The 24771-nt window shown below is 40.0% G+C and overlaps 2 protein-coding genes across 2 annotated transcripts in view; one reads left to right on the forward strand and one right to left on the reverse strand.

The window, feature by feature from the left end:
* Positions 1 to 837: 837 nt before the first annotated feature.
* On the reverse strand, positions 838 to 16391 carry Arpc2 (Actin-related protein 2/3 complex, subunit 2). Its single transcript, XM_080287095.1, has 7 exons — positions 16246 to 16391; positions 10687 to 10780; positions 9999 to 10288; positions 9065 to 9192; positions 7623 to 7715; positions 3913 to 4120; positions 838 to 3033 (listed from the first exon to the last, which is right to left on the reverse strand). Exons 1-7 carry the CDS (start codon positions 16317 to 16319, stop codon positions 3006 to 3008), a joined length of 915 nt encoding a protein of 304 aa, XP_080143221.1. The 5' UTR covers positions 16320 to 16391; the 3' UTR covers positions 838 to 3005.
* Positions 16392 to 17067: 676 nt separating this feature from the next.
* The window catches only part of LOC145418100 (E3 ubiquitin-protein ligase TRIM37-like), a 76709-nt gene continuing 69005 nt past the window's right edge, over positions 17068 to 24771 (forward strand). Inside the window, exon 1 of the mRNA XM_080286633.1 lies at positions 17068 to 17109. Within this exon, the coding sequence (XP_080142759.1) occupies positions 17068 to 17109 (42 nt within the window). The remainder of the gene's footprint in view (positions 17110 to 24771) is intronic.

Below are 24771 nucleotides of genomic sequence, written 5' to 3' on the forward strand. Positions count from 1 at the left end.
CAAACATCCATTCTTACTCATCACACTACCCAAGTACTTTAATGCACTCACATTTTCCATGTCCTCATTGTCCAATCTCACTGTACGTTCAGTGACTTCATTTCTCTCAAAGGCCTTAACTTTACTCTTCCCTACATTCACCCTCAGATTCTATTTCTTACACACTCTCCCAAACTCATTCACCAAGCCTTGTAGTTCCCCTTCGTCTTCACTTAACAATGCAGTGTCATCTGCAAACATCTAAGGGGTTAATACAGCTCTTGATTTCTCCCTTCAGTTTGAGTTCTTTCCTAACCTGAACAGCACTGTCAGGATAGCAAGAATAAAATAAATATATCACTGGACTGAAGGGGCTTAGAGTTAATTCTTGTAGTGGAAAAAATCTATCAACATGATCAATGAATGTTCATGATAAACAACTGAAGTATGATATTACAAACTTCTGTACACAAAAAACTATTCATATGTACAGCAATACCGGTATGAACAAGCTAAACACTCAATATACAGTCGGTTTTCACTTGAAGTCTACTGATGCTACCTCAACCCACCGAGTTGTGGGGCATCTTTTTTGCTTTATTCTTGCCACATCCCAACAACTTTTATTCAGCCCAGGGTCAAACTGTTAAAGCTGAAGGGGCTGGATGTAACCTTAATAAACCCTTTCCATTAAAGACTATTCCTAAGTTGCACAATATCATCTGGTAGCAGCAAGAACAAACTAAAACCCACATCACCCACAATCAAGGGGTTGAAGTGAACCATTTTATGTGGTTCATGCGTTTGTTTCATTAATGAAAGGGTGAAAATATAAAAAACACTCAATGTAAGCTTCAAAACAACTTTATAAATAATCAAGCGCAACTTTAAGTGAATAATAAGTCATAAATCATCAACAACACAGCTTTAAATGAAACTAACTGTACATTCACTCATTATTTTGTATAAAACCGGTTTTGAGGTGTATCACTGCACTGAATAATAACAGGAGGTTCGTGTCTAACAACGTGACGGCAGACAACCCCAGAGAGACTAAACAGGGAAACATCTGACACTCTAGTTCCAGGTTTAGTTGTACGAGAATCACCGAGCATAAAACTAAACCCAAGAAGACTTTGGTGCCTTTGTATCATGCCTCTGACTACTACTTTATGTTAAGAATTATACATATCCATTACCCCTTGAGATCCCGAGTGTAAAGATGGATAACTCTGCCAATCTGGATTTTGGTCCACACAACTACAGTCAATGAACACTTAAAATCTTCAATGCACTCTGACAATATATCATTTCATGCGAAACTACACAAAACATGCACATGGTTTATGATTCCAGGAAAAAGAGTTACTTTACTATTACGGAAAAAAAAAAAAAAGAAAAAAAAAAAAAGTGCTCATTAATCAGCACCTAAATAACAAAACACCTTTAAATGGACACCAACAGTATAAGGCCGGGACTACACATGTGAAGTTTAATAGATGTTCTAATATTCTTTGACAAGTTAGTTGTTTACAACTGGGGATGCCAGATTAGTAATTTTATAGTCAGATCTGAAGTACAGTATTTAACTCCATCAGGCAACTTTTTTGTGTGTGTGTGAGGTGGGGGGGTTACCTATATTACATATTAGCAATTTTTTAGATAGATAGCAATTTTAGTTCCTTCCTTGGCAATTTTCAACTAATTTTTTATTAGGCATTTCTAACATTTGATGGCAAGTCCAGTCATCTCCATATCTGATTTGCCTACTGTAATTAATACTACGGAAAAAAAAAAAAAAAAAATTGCACAATAAATTCACGTAAACTTCAAAACAATGCAGAATACGCTTGCATAATTTATATACGTATATATACGTACATACATACATATAGTATATATATATATAAAGTGCTTGTACAGCTTGGGTGGACCAAGATCCACACTGTCAGATTTGCCCAAGTCTTACACTACAGGGTCTCATATTACCCCATGGTATCATTCCCCAAATTGGCTCCTAACACTGGAAGAAAGAATATGGCCACAGGGAGGCGACGGACGATGACAGCAGCAGTGTACCCGGATTATGTGGCTCATGTTCTTAACGCCTGCAATCTGAGGACATATTTTTCCACTTTATTCTCACTACTTTCAGGGGCTTTTGTTTGCTCTGGAGAGAATTTTTAAATTCTGCTATCTGTAGACTACTGTATTCAGCTTTCGAGACTTTTCAAACTGGAGGGGCGAATTTTGCCTTCTTTTAACCCCTTCAGTGAGAGGACTTTCCCAAGCTGAATAACAATCTGGAAGTAGCAAGCATAAACTAAAAATATACATCATCAGATTCTAGGGGTAATCCTAGGATGCAATGACTCATGAACCATTGCAATATACCCTGCACATATACTCTGTAGCATCAAGTTCTCATGTCTTACAATATTATGACTAATGGGACATAACAATACAGCATATGCATAATAAATATTTCTTTAAAAATAATCCCATCTTTATGCATCATCAATAAACATCAATCACTGCAGAAATCAATATTTCTAACAACATTCTAGAAGAGATGCAGTTTAACTACATCACTACAAAACTAACATCTTAATCAACAGTGCTTATGATACCTTGATTTCACAGAGTGTAGCTATACCTGTTTCTGTATTTGGATAGACATTTCATTTCATGAGTCTCAGCATCCTAAGTCTTAAGAACATGAAGTATGCACAGCAACAGAAAGCAAGACATAGTTCTATAATTCTTTTATCACTTTGTGCAATAAAAAACCTCAAGTACACAGGATTCTTGTACTTGAGTCCAGCACCAATTCCTAGAGGTTGCTCAGTACAAACAGTATTGGCTGATGAGACTGAGACATGGTGAATGTAAGAGAAGACGTGGTAACACACATGGCGCTGGGACCACTGCAATAAGGTGATGCCCTGGACCCTCCCGGCAGCCAATCACAGTAAGATGGAGATGTTGATCCTATTCACACCATCATGATGAACCAACATCCATTATCAGTTGGCACGCATAAATGCCCGACCTCTGAAAATGTACCGTATATTTGTGAAGAGGTCTCTCAGTTTATTACTATTGTATTATCAGATTCAGAGTACTGGAGGGGACTTCACATGGTGGCACCAATACATCTAGCACACTCCCTGATTATGAAAAGTCCCTCCTCTCCCCCGTCTCTCTAAATGAGGATAGTGAACTGCTCAAGAAGGGCGACTTTAGCTTGCAGTCCAATGGGTTCATGTTTAGTTTAGCCTGAGGCCAAAACAATAACAAGCAGACTCCTTGTCTTGAGGTTCAACAGCAGTTATGACAAACATGCTACAAACTCTCTCTACCACCACTAATCACCATACTAAGCCATCCTCCATATACTCCATTACTTCCCCTCAATCCTTAATTGTTATGTATGTTTAAACCACCTCACCCTATTTAACTTACTGCCTAAATGACAACTAAGACACTCTGGAATTGTGTTCTCGGCACTGCTAAGTAATTCATGTCTGCTTAGGGAAGCATCACATCATCTATGGACTAATAAAACTTATATGTTACCTCACTGTCTTATGTACAAACTAATTCCATCATCCCCCCTTCTCTCTTAGTAATGTATATCAGTCCCTAAATTATTCACCACTACCATCTTCTTGTAACCTTTTGCTTCTACACAGTTACTATATCCACATCTTGATATCATGTTTCAACACAGGCACAAGTGCAAAGTCATGAAAGATTTCTCCTTCCATGATCACATTCCCATCCCTGATCACTGCCTTCAAAACATGTCACCTTCCGACCTGGCTGGACAATTTCCTTCACATTCTCTTGTACTGAGTGCATGCATTTACATAAATTATTCTCCTTAATGCTAATTAAGTTAGGAGAACAACAGTTAAAAACAATACTTACGATGCAGTCTTTTTCTCTGATGATGATTTGTTTGGTTCTGGCCGCGCTCTGTTAAGAACCTTGAGGAAGTCGCTAGTCTTGGCTCGCATTCTAGTGTGAATATAAGCCTTAGAGCACTTGATGTGATAGTGCAGGTAGTCTCGGAATATGTGAATCAGGTTTATAGTGTTGTCTCTTGCAGTCTTACACGTGTGACGAGGAAATAACACTGTGAAGAAAAAACACATTACTCATGGACTTATGCTGCACAATGTTAACTGAATGATACTCTTAGCAGAGTATACAGACACAGTAGCTACCTATACATGAGGGTGAAGCAAACCTCACCATCCATCACTCACACTGCAAACAACCTCAATGTTCTAGAAATCACGAAGCTCTGGAATTATGACATGTATTAAGCCCAAGCCTTGTATAAGTACAGTACTGTAGACATAAATGAACAGTTAAATGTTATGTAAGAGTATAATAAGCAACAACTGAGATCCTTAAAAAAAAAAAAAAAAAAAAAAAAAAAAAAAAAAGAGAGAGAGAGAGAGAGAGAATGATTATCCGACATGATAACGGCAATGATGGCTGCTGATGATCATTAATGTGTTACAAAAGGAAGACCTGATACTATGAAGATGATGCATTTTTATTTTCTTCTTGCTGTCTCCAAACAATCATATTCAGTTTCAGAAGGACCTTTTGACCTTGAAGGGTTAGAGATAGTATTCATTAACCCCTTCAATAAAATAAATCTTGCAAATGCTGAATTGTTATCTGAAGGTAGCAAGAATAAATTTAAAAATGTGTTAACACTGTGAAGGAGTTAACCATACTTCCCTCTGAGGAGTAGATGGGACTGAGAAACAGAAAAAAACATAAAAGCTACCAACAGACTCCTGTGAAATGGGCAAAACATCCATTCATTCACCATTCATACTTTCAATATTTTTGGTTCCACCTCATAGGCATCCTATTCACATTTTTCTTTAAAAGCTCACTCCACAAATCCCTGCAAGACACAGCATTTATACCCGTCATCATGTAAAAAAGTGTGCACATCCAGTGTAATTAATCCATGAACTTATCATTCCTGTTTTCTTTAAACAATTCCTCCACCCTTACATCTCTAATGAAGCATTAAAAAACATGCCTTTAACATAAAAAAATACTATATCTTTCTAACTTTGTCTCTCAGGTTCAAGTAGTGTTGAGAAGCAGGAGTGCTAGTGGAAAATTCCCAATGTTTCAGACCTTTTCAGTTATTTGTCTGAGTGGCTAGATAGCCTGTTGCTGTGAGCGGAGGTATTTTGTAAAGTTATGCAATAATATTTATTTTCTTTTTCTCTATAACATTTTATGTAGGTGATGTATGTTAAATTAAGTAATTCTATTTCACTTTGTAGGATAAAGAATTTAGAGTGCTACGTAATCGTTTGTTCGCTTGTTTTTGAAGACTCCAACATGCTTGCATGCGTCGGCCTTGGTCGCCTAATGGCGGCTCTCCTTGCTGCTTGATCTTTGGCAGCTTCCCCATTCAGTCCCTCATCCCTGAGGTTACACTCTATGACCTTGTCCCAGGTCTTTTATGGTCTACCTCTTGCAACCCTACCCCTAACATTAACACTTTTCTTGCTCTGCACCCAATTATCATCCACCATCCTCTCCACATGTCCAAACCACCTCAATCTACCTCTCATCACAACACCAATTCACTCCAATCCCATCCTACCCCTCAACTCTTCCATCGTAAACCTAGCCCCCCTAGGCCTCACACTCTGAGACGCGCTGCACATCCACCTAATCATTGTCATTTCCTTATGTTTGAGCCTGTGAATATCCTCTTCCTAAGCCTCACTACCATACAATATTACACTTCTAACACATGCTGCACACAAAAATCCCTTAGCACAGAGGGACAGCCCTCTCAATGTCAGGAGAGGCAACAGCTCCCTGAACTTCTTCCAACCACTCCTCACTCCAGCCACAGAGCTAGCTCCGGCCCCACCTCCAGCACATAACATGTCTCCCAAAAAACTAAACTCTTCCACACACTCCAGAGACTCACCAGCCAGGCCTGACAATCTCCACTGCTCTCCCCGACACACTGCACACATGAAATCAGCATTATCTTGTGGTCTACCTCTAGTACCAATACATCTCTTATGCATCCACCCATCATGGACACTGCACAAGATGGAATTACTTCCCATGCCCTTCTGGCAAATCGCACATGGTTACTCTCCCTCTTCTTTGACAGTACCACTAAGAGCCCTAGATACCATCACTTTTGTTTTATCTGCATTTACTCTTAAGCCCTTGTGCTCCACACCATTTCTCCACTTCCTAAATCTTTCCTCCACCTCCCTTTCATTCTCTGCATTTAACACCAAATCATCAGCATACAACATCTCCCATGGGAGTCCATTTCTGAAGTCAGGTGAGAGGGATCCAAGTACCATGATAAACAACAAAGGGTTCAAAACTGACCCCTGGTGCACACGAACATTCACGGAAAACTCATCACTCAAATCTTCATTCACCCTTCCCTCGGTGCGAGCACCCACATACATGGCTATGACCACCCTACCCAGCCAGTCCTCGATCCTAAGCGGTCTCATTGCCCACTTCACCACCACTCAAAGGACTCTGACAAAGGCCTTTTCCAAATCAATACAAACAATGTACAGTTCCCTTTTCTTTCCTATATACTTTACCTGAAGCTGTCGGACAATGAATATGGCATGAGTGGTCACTTTGCCTGGCATAAACCCAAACTGCATCTCATCAATATTCATTCTTTTTCTCATTATACCTTCTAGAACTCTCTCCATTACCTTCATTATCTGGTTTAAAAGCTTTGTCTCTATAATTTTCTCTTTCCAGGGCATCACCCTTCCTCTTGTACACATTTACAATTAAACTCTTCAATCATCTGGAACAACACACTCATATATAACTGAATTTATTAAGTCAGTGACTAACCTCACTCTCCTATCTCCTGAGGTTTTCAACAATTCAGCAGTCAACCCAGACATATCTGCTGCCTTCTACAAGTGCATCCTGCCTATTGCCCTGCTCACAGCAGATGTATCAATCAAAGGCCAGCTTCTACACCCTCATCCCACCACCAAGTTACTTTATGTCTTGTCCATCCACATACTGAATCAGCACCTCTCAAGAGGTTGCTCTTGAGGGCTCTGTGCTGTTCATTAACACTTCCATCAACATAATGAGGAAAAAAAAAACTTTGGAATATTTTGGGTGTCTCCATCATAGAAAACTATTGTTTCATGGAGTATGTACTATAACAGTCAAGTATTGAGCTAAGTTATAAAAGGATGGGGGACAGAACTGAGGAGTTGCAGATTAGTTTTACTTGTAGCCTTGCAAAGTTAGTGTGGCTCCGGTACTTGTGAAATCAGTGAAGTGTAGTTCGCAAGCATGCAGTGTAATTACTTGGTTAATAAAGACAATGAATGTGAGAAGCCTATGCCTGAGCTGATCTTGCGTGTACATTGAAAGGCTGACCCTACAAAGAATGATTCACTGTGTGACATCCTTCCTATACTGAGCTACTGCTGTTGGAGCCTGTGGCAGTGTGAGACAAGGACATAACAATAGGTTTCTCCATTACGAACATTAATTACAATAACAAACGAGTAAGCACACATTCATCTTATACTATGCATCTTGTAATGCAAATAAATACAAAAACCTACCAAAAGTAACATATCCAATATTTTCTCCTTGTCTGGCCTCTGTATCCTGAAGTTCTAATGGAGGTTCCTTGTGAGAGAACAGGACGTGAGGCGCTGTAAAGGAGCATGAAATATGGTCAGAGGGCAGTTCTTGGTTGAAATAAAATGCATATTAACATGTTAGTTTCTCTTCAAGATCTATCTATTTATCAATAGCCCGACACCCTAATCCAGCAAAGGGTGGCCGCAGGCAAAACGCCTCCAAGTCGCTCTGTCACCCACCATTGGACTGTCCTCCCCCCAACTCACTCCCCCCCCCTCCCTCATATACTTCAAGATGCCTACCCGGTACAGTATTTTTCTAAGTTCACACTAATCCCTTCCAAATCTATCTATCTACCTACTGCCAGAAGCCTTAATCCTGTACGGGGTGGCCACAAACAAATCGCCTCCACGTCGCCCTGTCCCCCGCCATTTCACTGCCCTGCTCCCAACTCACATCTCCCTCCCTCATAAACCTCTCCACTCCTTCCCTCCATCTCATCCTCGGCCTCCCCCTCCCTCTCCCCTCTTCTACCTCACTCACATACACTCTCCTCATCAGTCTCTCACCCTCCATCCTCTACACATGGCCAAACCACCTCAGTGTATTCCTCCTAACACTTCCTATCACATCCACATCCACACCACAATGCTCCTTTATATCCTTATTTGTCAGCCTGTCTCTCCAAGTGACTCCACAGGTTCTTCTTAAATAAATCATTTCCACTGCTCTCACTCTTGACTTGTGTTCTTCCAACAACATCCAAGCTTCACTTCCATACGTTAGAGTTGGTATCACAATACTGTCATGTAGTAACTTTTTCACTTTCATGCTCATTTCCCTGTTCCTTACCACTGCTTTCAAGGAACCAGCAACCTTTCTTCCTTGTTGTACCCTTTCAAGCATTTCACCCTCCACACTTCCATCCTTACTCATCACACTCCCCAAGTACTTAAACGTACTCACATTTTCCATTTCCTCACCATCCAACCGCACTGTACATTTACTGACTTCACCTCTCTCAAAGACCATAACTTTACTCTTCCCTATTCATCTTTATATTCCGTTTCTTACAATCTCTCCCAAACTCATTCACCAAGCCTTGCAGCTCCCTTTCATCTTCACTTAACAACACAGTATCATCTGCAAACAACAGTACAGGGAGTTTCCGAAAACTACCCTCTCTCACTAGGGCCACTCCAACATCCAATGCCCTACCTTGTACCTCTTTTATTACCCCATCATCCATGTAGAGATTGAACAACCATGGAGACATGACACATCCCCATTTCAACCCAACCTTCAAAGAGAAAAATTCACTCAGTTCACCAAATCCTCTGTGCTAATTAAAAGCACAATAAATACACACTTACCATTAAAAAAGGCAGTAAACTGCATGAAAAAAAAAAAAAAAACTCACCAGTCTGACTACCTCTCTTCCCTTCTTTAAATTCTTGCATGAATACTTTGCCAATGATGACATCATCAGGATCCTTGAAGATTGTACTAAACACAACAGTCACTCTGTCTGCCTTTGCTTCAACATACCTAAAACAATACAAACAAAAACTTCCTCAAAAAAAGGAATACAAATTATGGACAAAATGTTTAATGTGAATGAGAAATGTACTAAGTATTGTGTGTACATCCAACAAAAATTACTCGACACCTTTGTGGTGGGATACATTATGACAAACGAACCAAGAAATTTATTGAACACTGCCAGATCCACAAAGTTTCACTTCTACAAAGAATTTCAAAACTCATCACATCCAGGGGTGCTGAATATTTTACTGGTGGGTGCACAAATTTATATATACACCAGCAGAACGATAACGACATGGTAAAATATTGCTATGGACTTAAATGCTGTGGGTAAAATGAAATAAAAATGAAAATGCTAATTGCTACCGTTGTTGCCCATGATTAACCCCTTGAGGCACAGGCATACTTTCCCATAGTAGCTACTGAATTCAATAAAGACAAAAATTTAGTTCCATTCACATTACTTCCACACCAATGCTTCAGAAGCTTTAAAAATGTCCCACACTGCAAGCACTGTGACTCAATCTTAATGTGGTGTGATAATCTGACACTCAGAGCAAGAAAATTTGTTAAGGGTTCGATTACAGGATACATCAGCACTATGAGAGATGATGTATAAACATTCAAGATCAATGCAAACAGCTTTACATGCATTTGCAAAACTGAACTGTTACCAAGGCCCTAACTTTCACTAAAATATTGCACATTGCTATATTGGTCCATCCCTCCACCATCCAATGCTATACCGGTACTGGTTATCATAAATATTCAAATACTTCAAAACCTACACAACTGGAAGCTGGACTTACATTGTCTCTTCATCTCTATAGTGGATAATAGCCTTTTTCTGTCCCTCCAAGCCCTGCTCCTGGAACTCGAAGTACTTCTGAAAGACGGAGGCAAAACAATTCCTCTTGAGCAGGCCAATCTGCTTGACAAGACCCTGCCAGTCGTCAGGGAGCCTCTCCATGTCCACCAAGAGGGAGACATTGAAGCCAGACTCTGGCTCCGGCATGAGGAAGTCTCCATACACTTGCTGTATCAACTCCCCCGCACCATGTTCCTCTAGTTCCTTGTAGAACTTCAGAGAGATGCTCACCTAAGGGAGTGAAATTGATTTATTGTAAACAAATAGCAAAGAGTTCTATGCCCAATCCAAATCAACTACTGGTATATAAAAATTCAACAAGGCCTAAACCTAAATCACAAAAGCTAAACATATTGTTATGCACAATGCCTAACATGAAAATTCATTCAAGGTCTTAAATGTCTGGATCAAGTAACCTAGCCCCTGTGTCCCCGATGAGTTGTTAAAGGTGACATAGCTAAAGCCAGAAAAAAAATGTATGGTATGATATTATTAATATATTATCATTTTCATCTTCATATCACTGCAAAGTATCATATCTGATACGCTCACAGAGAAATACCGGTACATGGCTATGTGCAATACTACTTAGTAATGAACATGAGTGTTGTGATGATGAAAAAACTCACCCGTATTTTTGTCTTGTCTCCATTAAGATTAGACACATGGTAGAGCACACTGTCAAAGTCTGCTATGGTTACATCTATGGACTCTGCTTTGTTACTGAAAAGGTAAATCAAAACATTTTTATGGTACATGTAGAAGTATATTAATATCAAAGAGACTGCAGTGGTACCTGCTGTATTATACATAGCTAACACAATAACTGCAAACACCAGAAAATTAAGCTACCTATATGTACAGTATTAATTTCTTCTTATTTATAATAGGTTTTAGGGTATATATAGAGATTCCATGGTCACTGATTTACTCATGGAAAAGGGTCTCAAATAATATGATAATGATATCTAAAAAAAGTAAAATCATGTGAGGAAAAGAAGTTCTGAAGAAAGAAACAGCTGCTATTTAGCCTACCCTATCCTTCAGCCTATGGACATTATTATTCTCTTTTGACTACCTTAACACCAAACCATTCTATTCAGCTAGGTAAAGCTGTCCCTGAGCTGATGGGGATAACAACAACTGTAGCTAACAACTAATATAATATATGGACGGAAAGGTAAGTGAGAACACTAAGGGAAAAGTACCGGTACCTCTTGTTCAGATTAGACTAATATTTTGAAAGGGGGCTAGTGGGCTAAGAAGTCAAGAAGACAATGAAAAACACTCCTTGAGCCCAATAATATTAGCCTCTTGAATCAGGTAGCCTAAAGCTATTATGTATCTTATTTTTGATACTTTCATGCAATATTACCACAGAGTTAGTCCACACAGGCAAGGCTACTTGTTTTGACGAGGTCATAATGAAGGCTATATTTGATTCTTTCAGTGGCAATCTTTCCTGAGTTGAATAGAATTGTCTGAAGATGCTGAAGACTACCATTTTGCTTAACAGGTTACTTTGTGTTTGGAACAATGTTCAATGAGTGAGGGAGACACATCAAGGACTTGAACTGCTGAGACTAGGCAATTTAAAAAAAAAATATTAATGATATAAATGCAGTGAGCAACAGCAACATATAGGAAAGGTTTGGTCTGAAAAGGAAGCAACAGTTAACCCTCTAACACTGGGTGAAATCCCATGGTTTATGCTTGCTGGTACTGGATGATTTAATTCAACTTAAGAAAGACGCTCATAATGGAGGCTTCCGTGCCTGATCCTTCCAATCTGAAAAGCCTATCCTAACATGAATGAAATCACCATGAGAGGGCAGCAAAAAATTCCAGTAGTGATACGGAGCAAACGTCATCTAACTGATGAGGTTACGCACAGAGCAGATTAGATGGTATGGTATGTATAAGTGGATAAAATGAATGTAAACTAATTAACAAAGGGCTCTGAAAATGTGGTAGCAGTACCATAACTGCTAATAGTACCATACTGTGCTGCAATGTAAGTGGAAGTCTTCCACTAATGCATAAGAGGAGTTCAACAATATGAATGCAAAGTGGGTACGGGAGAAAGAGAGGATGAAAATGCTACAGTACGGTACAGTATGTCTAAACAGTACTGTATCCTGAAGAGATTTCCATCGTGTCAAGACCCTAGAATGTGCAAGACCAAAAGCTATGGTAGATCAGGGCTGAACTAGTTCTTGAGCTTAACATAAATACTAAGTTTTAAGACTTTAGAATGTTGTACAGTATTCAGTAAACAGAACTTCATTCAATGAAAACCAAATTTGTTCAGAGCCACAAAGTCACAGTACAGTATCTAACTACTACCGTACCAGTATTACAGTAGTTACAAAATAAAGGATTAGCATTTAGGCTCTTTAGTATACTTTCTGACTATTCCTTTTTCAAAACAGTATACCAGTGTACTCTTATGATACCGGTAATTTTCATTTACAGTAGGCCCTACTTGAGTAGAGCTCAATGAATGCATATCCAGTATCATCATGACATTGTGATGAAAGAAATACAACAAGCTACTGCATACCGTACGTTACAGTGCCAGTACATTACCAGATATATCCTATGAATTAAATTTTAAAACTTAACAAACACAAGTCATTTTGATCTGGCTAGAATATGATCAAAATTTTGAATAAATCAACACTAAACACTGGATGAAATAATCTTACAAGACTTTCATCGCACACCTGCCTGCATTAGTATCATCATAAATGGCACCATGTTATTATAGCTGCCACTATCACAGGCCAGCTGATTCATTACTAAGAAAATGACTCTAAATTTACAGTACCATACTTAATAAGATAGCCAAAAATAATTATGGTAACTGAGATGCTGTTCACAGATGAAAGGGCAGTGGATGTCTTCAGGTATACTTTCATCATCTCCCTCCTTGTTAGAACAACAGCCACAGGTCTATTGGTCACTTGAGAATAGACTACAGAGGATAGAGTACTAAACTCAAATCACTAAGAGAGGTCTCCCATAACTGAACACAATCACAACACTGTCTGGCATTAGCACCAATAGCTACAGTTAATACAGCATCACCATGCCGTGAGAGGTTAGTGATGACTATGGTACCTCTAGATCCAATGTTCTCAAAGGACTCTTCAACACTGGATAACTAACAGGGGTTAAGGTAGCAAAATATGGTTACACATTACAGTTTTGTTCACTAATGATACTGCCTGTAAGGTATTAAAGTGGCAATGTTAACCTCCTTCAGCACACTGACATCTGGTGCTGGATAGGACACCTTCATGTGGTATGCTGAAATAACCAGGTGGCTAACTGCCAGATTATACAATATCCTCCATTTACTACCCTATTCCCCCAAAAGGAGGATGATGGAGTGCAGACAGGGGTGGGAGGAGGGGGAAACTTCAGTCTGTAGTTCTCTGGGTCACATATCACATAGACTTGGAGCTAGGCTATGACTACAAATACTTGTACTATTATTGCTACAATGATACCTTCAGCATTTTATTCTTACTACCACCCGCTTATATTACTCAGCATAGAAGTGATTTCTTCTAATGATGGGGTCAGAAGGACTCTTAATTAACCCTTTCAGTGCAATAATGCCTCATAGTTTACTTTTGCTAATGCCAGATGACTATTCAAATTGGGAAACTGTTGTCGTTACAAATGGGTTAAATAACACCCAGATTTGATCTAACAAAAGCAGTTCAACTTAGGGGTACATAACCTTACTACTGATATCTAACAATGGGAATGATCAAGGACTAGCACAGTAGAGTCAAAATATTATAAAACGTACTATGGCATGTAATACTGCACTATTATTTTTTCTTTTTTAAACAGGCTCCAACATGCTTGCATGTGTTGGCCTTGGTCACCCAAAGGCGGCTCTCCATGGTGCTCGATCTCTGCCGCCAGCCTCCCTATTCAGTCCCTTATCCCTGAAGTCACACTCTATGACCTTGTCCCAGATCTTCTTCGGTCTGCCTCTTGAAACCCTGCCACCAACGTTCACACTTCCCACTTTCTGCCCTCAATTGTCATCCCCCATCCTCTACACATGCCCAAACCAACTAAATCTACCTTTCCTCATCACAACACCAATTCACTCCAGACCAAACCTTCCTCTTAACTCTTCCATCGTACACCTTGCCCCTCCAGGCCTTGCATTAAAAGACGCACTGCACATCCACCTAATCGTTATCATTTCTGTACCAGTATGTTTGGGCCTGCAAATATCCTCTTCCTTTACTACCCAAGTCTCATTACCATACAGCATTACATTCCCTACCACATGCCACATACAAAGATCCCTTAGCATGGAGTGACAGCCCTCTTAATGTCAGGAAAAGAAACAGTTCTCTGAACTTCTTCCAACCACTCCTCACCCAAGCCACAGAGCTCAAGTCCCCTTCAAACACATCCCCAAAATAACATACGGTACGGTAACTCCTCCACACACTCAAGAGATTCACCAGCAAGATCAATCCTTTCACACCTGACAATCTCTACCTTCTCTTCCCAACACACCGAACACACAAAAGCAGCATTAGACCACATAAAAAAAAAAAAAAAAAAAAAAAAAAAATTACTTGTTATAGTGTCCCCGCCTGACGGTGAAAATGATCCCGACTCTCATTAAAAAAAAATTCTTTATTAAAAAATTAGAAAAAAAATAAATAAATAAATAAATAAATAAAAATACAGCAAAATGTGAGAATTCAAACAAAGGATTCAACAAGATGTTCATGTTTTTGTCTCTTCTTAGCTTCATATACAGTTTCCATGGCCTTTCATACTTCCCTACCATACCACATGGCTATGAATGTATACCATGGATGTCTTTTGCATATCCTGGTTTTATATATACCGGTATATATATATAAAATCACCTGCCCAAACGTGAAAAAATGAAGTAGCCGGACAATAAACAAGTACAGTATATAATTTTTATGTGGTCATATCTCATGGTCAACCTCTGATACAACTACATCTCATATGCACCCACTTATCATAAACACTAGACAAGATGGAGTTACTATCCAAACCTTTGAGGCAAATCTCTATCCTTTATCTATTTCCTTCTCCCACTGCCACACCCATTCCCACACCAGTAGACTGAGCAAGATCTGCAACACATAAGGTAGCACCTTGTTTTTTGTGGAATCATATTTACAGACCACCCTGTATATACTCATATACAGAGGATAAGTTGGCCTCACTTTGTTGGGCTAAGTTGGTTGTGAATGAGCAAGGTTAATAGTGGGTCAAACTAACCTATTACCCATACCTTACATATTCTGTAAACAAAATACATATTATTCAGTGGTGACCTCAAATTTCACAGAGAACTTTTATACACTTGGAGGTACTGGCCACCTACAAGGGTCCAGGATAACCATAAAAACATGTAAAAGCTTCAGCTGTTCATATGTCACATGGAAATGAAAAAGTAATAATAGAAAGAGAATAATGTAAAAATATACACATAATCTTGCACTGATAAAGTGAAATTAACACTGTACATCTCTGGTTAGTAACTATTAAAGTCCATAAAAGGCATGACAAATCCTAAATATGTTGGCACACATCAAAGTTCAAAATTTTCTTAGCTGAACCTCTTCATCCACAAAGAACAAAATTTGCAGGTGTGCACAAACTCATTTTCGACCATCACACTTCTGCAGTTAGTATTGTTTAAAATTTTCACGGCACTGGTATAACATCAAATTTGCCAACACAACAACATAACAGCTTGGTGTACAAGTGTGTATAGTTTTCCCAATATTTAAAATAAGGCAAAACCATTACAATAAATAGATAGTGAACATCAAAAGCAATACCAATCAGCACTGCAAATGAGAACAAATCATCTTCTGCAATATTTTCTGTTAGCTTGTTTCAGCTGATGATTCACACAGGTCCTCCACCCATACGAGTCGGGTATGCGGGAATTCCTAGCAATGTGACGGGCTCCTGTGGCAAATACCGTGTTAGATGGTAAGAATTATCACTGTGGCACTGTGTACTATGACGACCTGCATGTGTGGACCGTCTTGCCCCCCGCACACACACCGCTGACAGGTCGTCTTGGAGGGGCGGCAGACGACCCAATCTTCCACCGGTTTCATTTTCCAAACACTATATTTCCCCCCTCCACTTACCCATTTAAAGAGTTTCTAATCTTCACTGTTAGCGTTTCCTCGAGAATTCTGTTATTAATTTCTAAGAGGATCATGGTGCTAAGGTCATGAGGGTTAGAGTAGAGGCGGAGTGGAGGTGTGGAGGTGGCGAGCAAGGGCGTCACTCAGCGAAGTTGATAACACACTCCAGATACCCGGCCACTTCCGCCGCTCCCGCTCTTCTCAAACAGCCCCGCCCCGTTCTGTTTAGTAATATATTTCAATATAAAAATTCCTGGATGGATATAAGGATTATGTCAGTCAATTAAAAGCCCACAGATGTAATATGAATTTATTCATTTTGATATAATATAAGGGTCACGTTCCAATAATATTTCAAATGTAAACATCTATCTTGCAAGTTCATTTTCAACTGTCAATTTCGACATATAAATGAGTTATTTGATTATAACAATTTATATTTCAATATTTTCAAGGTATCATACTAGAAATAACAGATAAGCCGAAAAATAAGAACTGTCAATGTCGATATTTAGGAGTTTCTTTTCCAACATGGAAAATAATTACCATTATGCGAATATATTGTTTGTAAATTCTTATATTAAAAAATCATAAGACAAATTTTTCTCGTTCGAACCTACTTTATAAAATAAAGTACTTCTCCTGAAATTACTTTTTTCCGAGGAGGGTAACTTGTTCCAGCAGCGACGACTAAGAGAAAGACGGACGGTCAGATGAAAGGTTTACAATTATTCGATGTGTGCTATGAAATCCTGAAAATAAATCTTCATGTCTGTTATATAGTATAAGCGTGTGTGGCTCCACAGTAAATATATAACCAGGATGGCTGCCAGAGAGAAGAAGGTGGACGAGACGAGCTATGAGGTAGGTTGAACTGTCAGAGTGACCTTATTTGTTTACGTTTTCACTGACAACAAAGATGGGCAGTAGCACCCTCGCCTTCATTATAAAAGTTCTTCTTACCCTCTCATAATTTCATACAGCCTCTCTGGTGTGTATGATCAGGTAGTAGGAGTATACATAATACCTGTAACACATAAAAGGCTATGCTCTGCTGATTCTGGTAATTGTGGCTGGGGTTATTGTTAAAGGGTTAAGGGCAGTCTTGATTTTCTGGTCGTTCAGCAGAAACTGTACTATTCGGGTTGTGTTTAAGGTATGATTCACAGCAGGTATTCTGTATACCCTATCACATGTAAGCAGTTTAAGGTGGTGATTGACTACGGAAGTGAAAAACTTCCTTACTGATAGTGAGGCTTGTTATTAACTAATGTGCAAATGCAAAGCCTTATATGGTAAATAGTGGATGAAATACGAGTCAGTTTAACAAAATCATCGGGCACTAGCCAATTAATATTATATACTTCCATTAGTGAAAGGCTAATGGAGACCAAGTAAATTCCTTGGGGAATGTTGAGCTACTCCTAAGAGGAATACAGAAATATTATCTGGCAGTAGGCAGAACAGAATAGCTCAGATATTTTCTGCCTCCTGAAAGGTACTGAGTTTCATACTTTCAGATGGTATTAGCATTGTGTAGTACTGTACAGTATATGGAGAACATTGGCAGATATGAAGTACAGTATCCATAGATATGGAGTGTCATTAGTAGTTCAACAATTAGACTTTGGGAAGTTTATCCTGAGCAAATTGTGGTAAACATACAACTTAATTTGAGCAGCAGACATACCTTACCAGTGTACTTCCCATTTTCCCTGGTTTTCTATCCATCCATCCATCATCCAGTCCTATGCTGCCCCATGAGGAGTGTAGGAGGCAGGGGCCAGACAAGTTGGTCCTGACATTTAAGATGAGAGTTACCAGCCTCACTCATCTTTAAGTGGCATTACATGAGCAATAATCCCCAATCATTCCTTGGATATAAACCTACACAGGCTCAATCCAATCGGAACGCTTTAATTACCCACTAAACCACCATGTGTGATAGTTTGGTTATATGGTTACCACCCAGTGTACTAAATGGTTTCCTGGTATACAGGAAATCATTTATATTTTTGTAATAATTTTTGTGATGTGAAATAATTGTTTACTGCTAATTTTCTTTCCCTGTTGTTTATATCAGTGTCCATTCCAAGTCACTTGTGTTTGTTTTTTAAGTGTAATGGCAGACTTTCTAAAAACTACTCAAATCAACCAAAATTTGTTATTAAAGCTGTACTAGCCTAAGCTTATGTATTCATAAACTAGACTAACTTAACCCTAAAAAATTATCCTAACCTAACCAAAAATAACCTAACTCAACCAGTCTGACCAAACCTAACCTAACCTAGCCAGTGGTAACTTAGCTAAATGCACCGAAATGGAAAACCAAATGAATTTTGGTAAAGTTGTATAGCTTTTAGGACCGTAAGTGTCCGCCATTGCGTTCAAGGAACGAGATGCCGGGAAAACAAAACGTAAATGAAAACAACAAGGAAAGAAATTATCATGAAACAATAGTTTACCAGGTATTATTTATAAAGGCTCCAACATGCTTGCATGTGTGTTACTGCCATAAAAATTATCATAAAAAAATATGGAAAGTATACTGTAATACCATAATAAGAAGTGAACTGGTAAGGTCTCTCTGTTCCTTAAACTAAACTGTACATTTACCCAGAATAGATGTTACATTTACAAATAATAGATGTAATCCCCAGAGGTTTAAGGGTTACATAATGATAGCTTCTTAACCCTCACACCTTGACAAGTTTCCCAGTGGCAGGTAAAATAATCTGGCATTAAGCACTGTAGGCAGAGTAAAAAGAAAAATATGGTTCGTTGTTCCCCAACATTTTAAGGGTTAATTTGAAAGAGGATACAATATTTGACTGGGTTACTCAGCATAGCTAACAGAAATTAACTGACCGGTAGCTAGTTGGTTTGTGGGTTAATTGATCTGGAGTTAGTTTATGGTATTGAATGATCTTTATGGAGCTTCACTTGTATTGATGTTCAGGTGAATCCTTTAAGGCTGCTTATCATCACATTTTCTCTGTAGTACTGTAGTTGTCCAGGGTGACAGTGATGCCAGGCAGACAGCTTGCTTCTTATGCTGCTGAAGGTGGCTTGTTGGAATTATCCAATACAACCTAGTGCCATATTTTCACATTTTATTCATATTGCTGTGAGATAATTATTTTTAGTTGTTGGAGGGCCATTAGGTAGTGAACAGGTTATTTAAAGGCTGTACATAACCTCTTCAGCTCAAAGAGTCTATCATAAGCTGCATAAAATTGTGCAGAGATAGTAGGAGTAAAGTGAAATATATAACTTGCTCTGATTGAATGGGTCGAGGGGCTTTTTATCTTTTTTATTTTTTCCTGGAGGTTGTGACAGTGTGGCACCAGGGGAAGTCTGGTGGTGTGGTTAACAGTAGCTATTATTGGTCATTTGGGAGGTTCTTATGGCCAATATTTTATGGCATTACCATTAAACCTTTCAATCCAGTTAGGCCTATGTCTTTTGTATTTTTATGTGTTTTATTAAACTTAAAGATCCCCTTGGTAAGAAGGGGTTAATGAAGGCTTTACTAAACCTGTCCAGTTAAAAAAAAAGTCTCATAATCCAACATTCATAGTCTGAAGATAGTAAGAATGCAATGAAGATACATCATCAAATTGAAGGAGTAAGCACCACCTTGTAAGTTTTCTCTGCCGCCTTAGTCTCAGTTGTTCTTTGGACTTATTTTGCACTATACTGTCATGTCTTCTCTAGCAGACACTGCTTGTGCATTTCTTGTTTCTACATCAATCTAGTGCAACAGTCTCAATAAGTTCTTAGTAGCTAAAGGATATTAACACATGAAAGCATTACATCATCCCTTTCTTGCCCCTTTTAATAAGAACAATGAGAAAAAAGATGGCAGCCTATCAGGACAGAGATTCACAAAACAGCATGTGACAATTTGTCATTTGTTTTCAAGGACAAGCAAAGTGGTGTGCAACTCTCTCTCTCTCTCTCTCTCTGCGTGACAGGGAATTCCTCATTTGTGAATCACAGACCAGAGGTTGAAATGTTATGAAACCTACCATATGAGGTGTAAAACCATGACTACTGATATCATCCCTTGGTACACTGTTATATATACGGTAACTGATTTTGTCAGACCATTAATGATGTTCTGAGACAGTCTGAATATTGTTTTATAAAGATTAAAGAAACAGAGACTTGAAACCAGCAAAAACCGTACCGGTATCTCCCAAAGAGCATCTCCAAGAAACCAGTGAAGAATGACAGACATCTAGAGTAATATACTGTACAGTATTGGAATCCTATTGAATACTGTTTTTATGGAAGATACTGTGGGACATATCTTAATGGATTTTGGAGGCTCCCTGGCACATCTTCTGTATCAATAACAGTTGAATTATTAGCTCTTTATTTATTTATAGAGATTTTTTTATGAGCATAGTTAGCATAAGCAAGAGAATACTAACATGCCAAATGGTATGCAAAAACTAACTGGTAGCTAAGGAAATGCTAGAAAGTCTTCTTAACTCATGAGAAAATACTCCTTGAAAAGAGCTCCTGTTCTGTTGGTTTTGCGTACGACTTGTGCCTAGGGGTCATATGGGTATTGTTGTCATGACCTCTTTCTTATCTGGACATGATCCCAATGGGCTGCAGGGTCTGGTAGGATTACTGTGGTATGGTAGACATACAGAGCAATGAAAATCAAGGCTCCTGATGCTGATGATAACTCCCTGCTTGTGACTTTAGCCCACTGGCATCCCCCTCCCGAACCTCTCAGCCCCACCCTCATCCCATCTCAGTTGTGCTCTCATCAAGTCTCTGCCCCACGCCAGTTGTATCTACTGTTCCTCATGCCATCCACCTCCTCCTCCTCCTCTTCCTGCTTACAGGAGCCATAACTCCACCCCATCCTCATCCTCTATTATTCCACCTCGCCCTTCTCCACCCTGTTCCACCCCATCCTTCTCCATCTGTCCCATCCCAGCCCCCCCTCTCCTTACAGATGCCCTGACCCCACCCCACCTCCCAAGTCTTTACCCACCCCATTTCCCCCATCCCATTCCATCCCTTGAGACAGGTCCACCTCATCCCATTTGCTCCTCAGTCTTACCTCATCCCCCCACCTCCCTACCTGTCCTTACCTACGAACTCCCACTCTAGTCTACCCCACCTCATCCCCTGCACCCCCACCCATCCTATAGGCCCTTGCTTTCTCTCCCACCCGTAACCCTAATTATCCACCTGTGTCTCATTAGTACACATACCTGGCAATTTCTTTATTAGGTGGTTTAGGCCTACCTACGGTTAATGAGGTAAAGATCTGGGTAGAGATGGATAAACAGTGCATGTAATCACTGCCTTATCACACCACACCACACCACTCAGTACCTCCCCACACCACATCACTTACTCCGTCACCACACCAGTCACTCACTGTCTCACTATTATATACCACTCACTACCTCTCCACATCACACCACAATCTGCCTGAATACACCACATCTTATCACTATCTGCTTGAAGACACCACACCACTTTCTGCCCCACCATACCACACCAATCACAACCTCTCCAAACCAGGCCACTCGCTGCCTCAACATACATCTCTCATAGCCTAACCACACTACACCACTCACAGCCTTACCACACTACTTAACTCACAGGCTCCCTACACCAAACCACTCACTACCTCACCACACCACACCACTCAGTGCTTCACCATTACTGATCATACCACATGGTCCCTCACTACGTAATGAGTGATGTGGTTAGGTAGTGGCCTGTATGGTAAGGTAGTGAGTTGCTAGTGTATTTAAGAAGTGTGTGGTGTGATGGGTGATGGAGAGGAAGTGAATGGTGTGATATGGGTATTAGGAAATGAATGGTGAAATGACTGAGTGTTAGGCAGTGAATTGAGCATGATGGTGGTGTGCGAGGAAGTGAGAAGTGGTGAATGATATGGTTATTGGGAAGTGAATTATAAAATGAGTGTGAGGCAGTGAATGGTGCTGAGTATGGCGGTGACAGCGGGGAAGTGAGTGCTGTGGTGAATGGTGTGATGTAGGCTAGTTGTGAGGCAGAGAATACAGTAATGATGTGAGTGATGTGGCAGAGAATAATGATATGAGTGATGGTTGAGGCTGTAAATGGTGTTATGTTACGTGTTACTGCTCTTGTATCGCGTGTCAGAGAAGAATGGACATCTACGCTCAGCTTAGTGCTGGAGAGTAACCCCTTCACGGTGGCACCGATATAACTGGGCGGCTCAAATGCATGGTTATACAAACGTCCTTCAGCTTTCTTATCCCCTGAATGGAGGATAGTAGACTGTCGGAGAAGGGCAACTTAAGCCTGCAGTATACGGGGTTCACACTTTTGATGAACGTAGGGCAACAACAACAACAACCTCTCAAATCACGTAAACAGGAGCCGTATCGGAAGTTAATGCGAGCATCATGACTAGAGAGCTCGGCATCATTGATTTTGTAGATTTTTCGATACAGTGATGGCAAGCAACGTCCGTAACGGTAGTAATGGGGAATTAATTACATAACAAGGAACGGGAAGTTACATAACTGTTTCCGACGCCATAGAAGACCGTATTACCCTTGTCTTTGCGATTTATTATGCCTATTACATCTTGATCTTCTCCTTCATGTATCCAAGAGAATAATGAGATGTACTGTGCAGAATAAATTGCCGAGGAAGAGATGTTTCGAAATCTCCAAAGCCAATTGAATTTTGATCCCATTTCCGATGCTGCTGTGTTAAATAAAATAATCCCGTTTCAGTGATGTGGAAATGCCTGTGAATTTTGGTTAGGTAACTCTTTTATGATCTGGTCTACTCTAGTATCGGTGACAGGTTAATGGTGAATGATTTTTTTTTAACAGACTGAGTTACAGGAGTCTGAATGTTCTTACTTTTGACTCTCACATGGTCGGGACAACTCATTTGTTCAGCTCCAGTGAAAGTCGGACTATTCAGCTGAGAGCTTTTAGAAGTCGGAGGGACAACTGCATGTCATAATATTAGAGTTCTGAATCATCATCGTAATCTTATTTCCCAGTAAGTAATGAGTTGGGTTTGCGTGGCGTGTATGTTGCCTCCTATCGAAGATGGCATTTTTTTCTGTTAGATTCTTGCTGCCATGGGAGTATTTCATGTAGAAATTCATCACGCTTTTGTGTGTTTTTGAAACATTATTCTTTAACCCTTTCAGTACATTGTTTTGTTTTTTCCTTGCCGCGATACGCCTTTTTTATTCTGTTTATTTATTAATACAAGTAATCCTGCCAAGCTTATTTGTAGTAACATGATAGTCCGTTCCTCTCCTTCCCTCTGTTGTTCCTAGTATTTGGGGCAAAGGATGTTTACCTCGTCCCCCCCTTCCCCCAGTTTTGCATACGCCCCTTCCCTGTGACTAACTGGGTGAGTCTGAGGGAGTGGCATGCGCACCCGTGACGTCATCCCACCTGTCTCAATCACTCCTCCCTGATGCTACGGGGAGGCTTGACTTATTCTTAGTGTGTGAGGCCTAATATGATGATGATTATGTCTTCAGGATGCTGGGGGTGTTAAGAAGACCAGTGCCCATAACATCATCATCATCATCATCATCATCATCCTAGGTCTAACCATTTACCCTTCGTGTGACATGGATAGGATTCAGAAGGAGGAACAGGAAGAGGAAAGCGCCTAGCAAGAGAAACATTGAACTTATCACACCCAGATAAATTTAGTGTCATTATTGTAAAACCTCGCTAGTGTTATTTCCGATCAGTGTGTGTGTGTGTGTGTGTGTGTGTGTGTGTGTGTGTGTGTGTGTGTGTGTGTGTGTGTGTGTGTGTGTGTGTGTGTGTGAGAGAGAGAGAGAGAGAGAGAGAGAGAGAGAGAGGTATTATTATTTCCATGATGCAATAATAATTCACTTATCGGGGTAGTGTTGTGCATGCTTCCCTCCGCGACAATCTATCTCTAGGTCACTATTAAAAAAAAAAGAAAAAAAGAAAAAAGAAAAAAGAAACCATACAGAAAATAAGAAAGAAACCTGCCATGCTGAGTTTGACGATACGTGGACTGTGAATGACGGTTTTCGCGTAGTCTTTCTTTTTGTATGAATTTTTGGTAGATGAGGCGCGTGCTATCCTGAGGCTGTGTTAATGGGAAGGGTAGAAGAGGTGGCAGTGGTCTCTCGTAAGGCCATGTTAAACGCTAGTAAGGAAGAAGTGGCAGTGATTCTCCTACAGCCATGTATGTCTAATAGGAGATAAGAAAAGCTAGTAAGGAGGACGTGGCTGTTTCTCCTGTAAAGCCATGTTAATAGGGGCCTTTGTGTCCTGGTGTAGTTAGAGGAGAGAGCTGGAGCCTGGCTAACACCTGGACAACAGCATCCGGGTCCACACATGCACCTGTACCCCCCCTACCATCCCCCTCTCCCTCATCTCTTCACGTCCGCCCTCCCTCCTCCACTGTCACCCTCCCTTAACTCGATTCTCCTCCACACCCTGTGCACAGCGCACGCGCGCACGCACACACACACACACACAC

This window comes from Coenobita brevimanus, chromosome 14 (genome assembly GCF_032717465.1).
Source record: "Coenobita brevimanus isolate Jiangsu-jjx chromosome 14, ASM3271746v2, whole genome shotgun sequence".
NCBI lineage: Eukaryota > Metazoa > Arthropoda > Malacostraca > Decapoda > Coenobitidae > Coenobita > Coenobita brevimanus.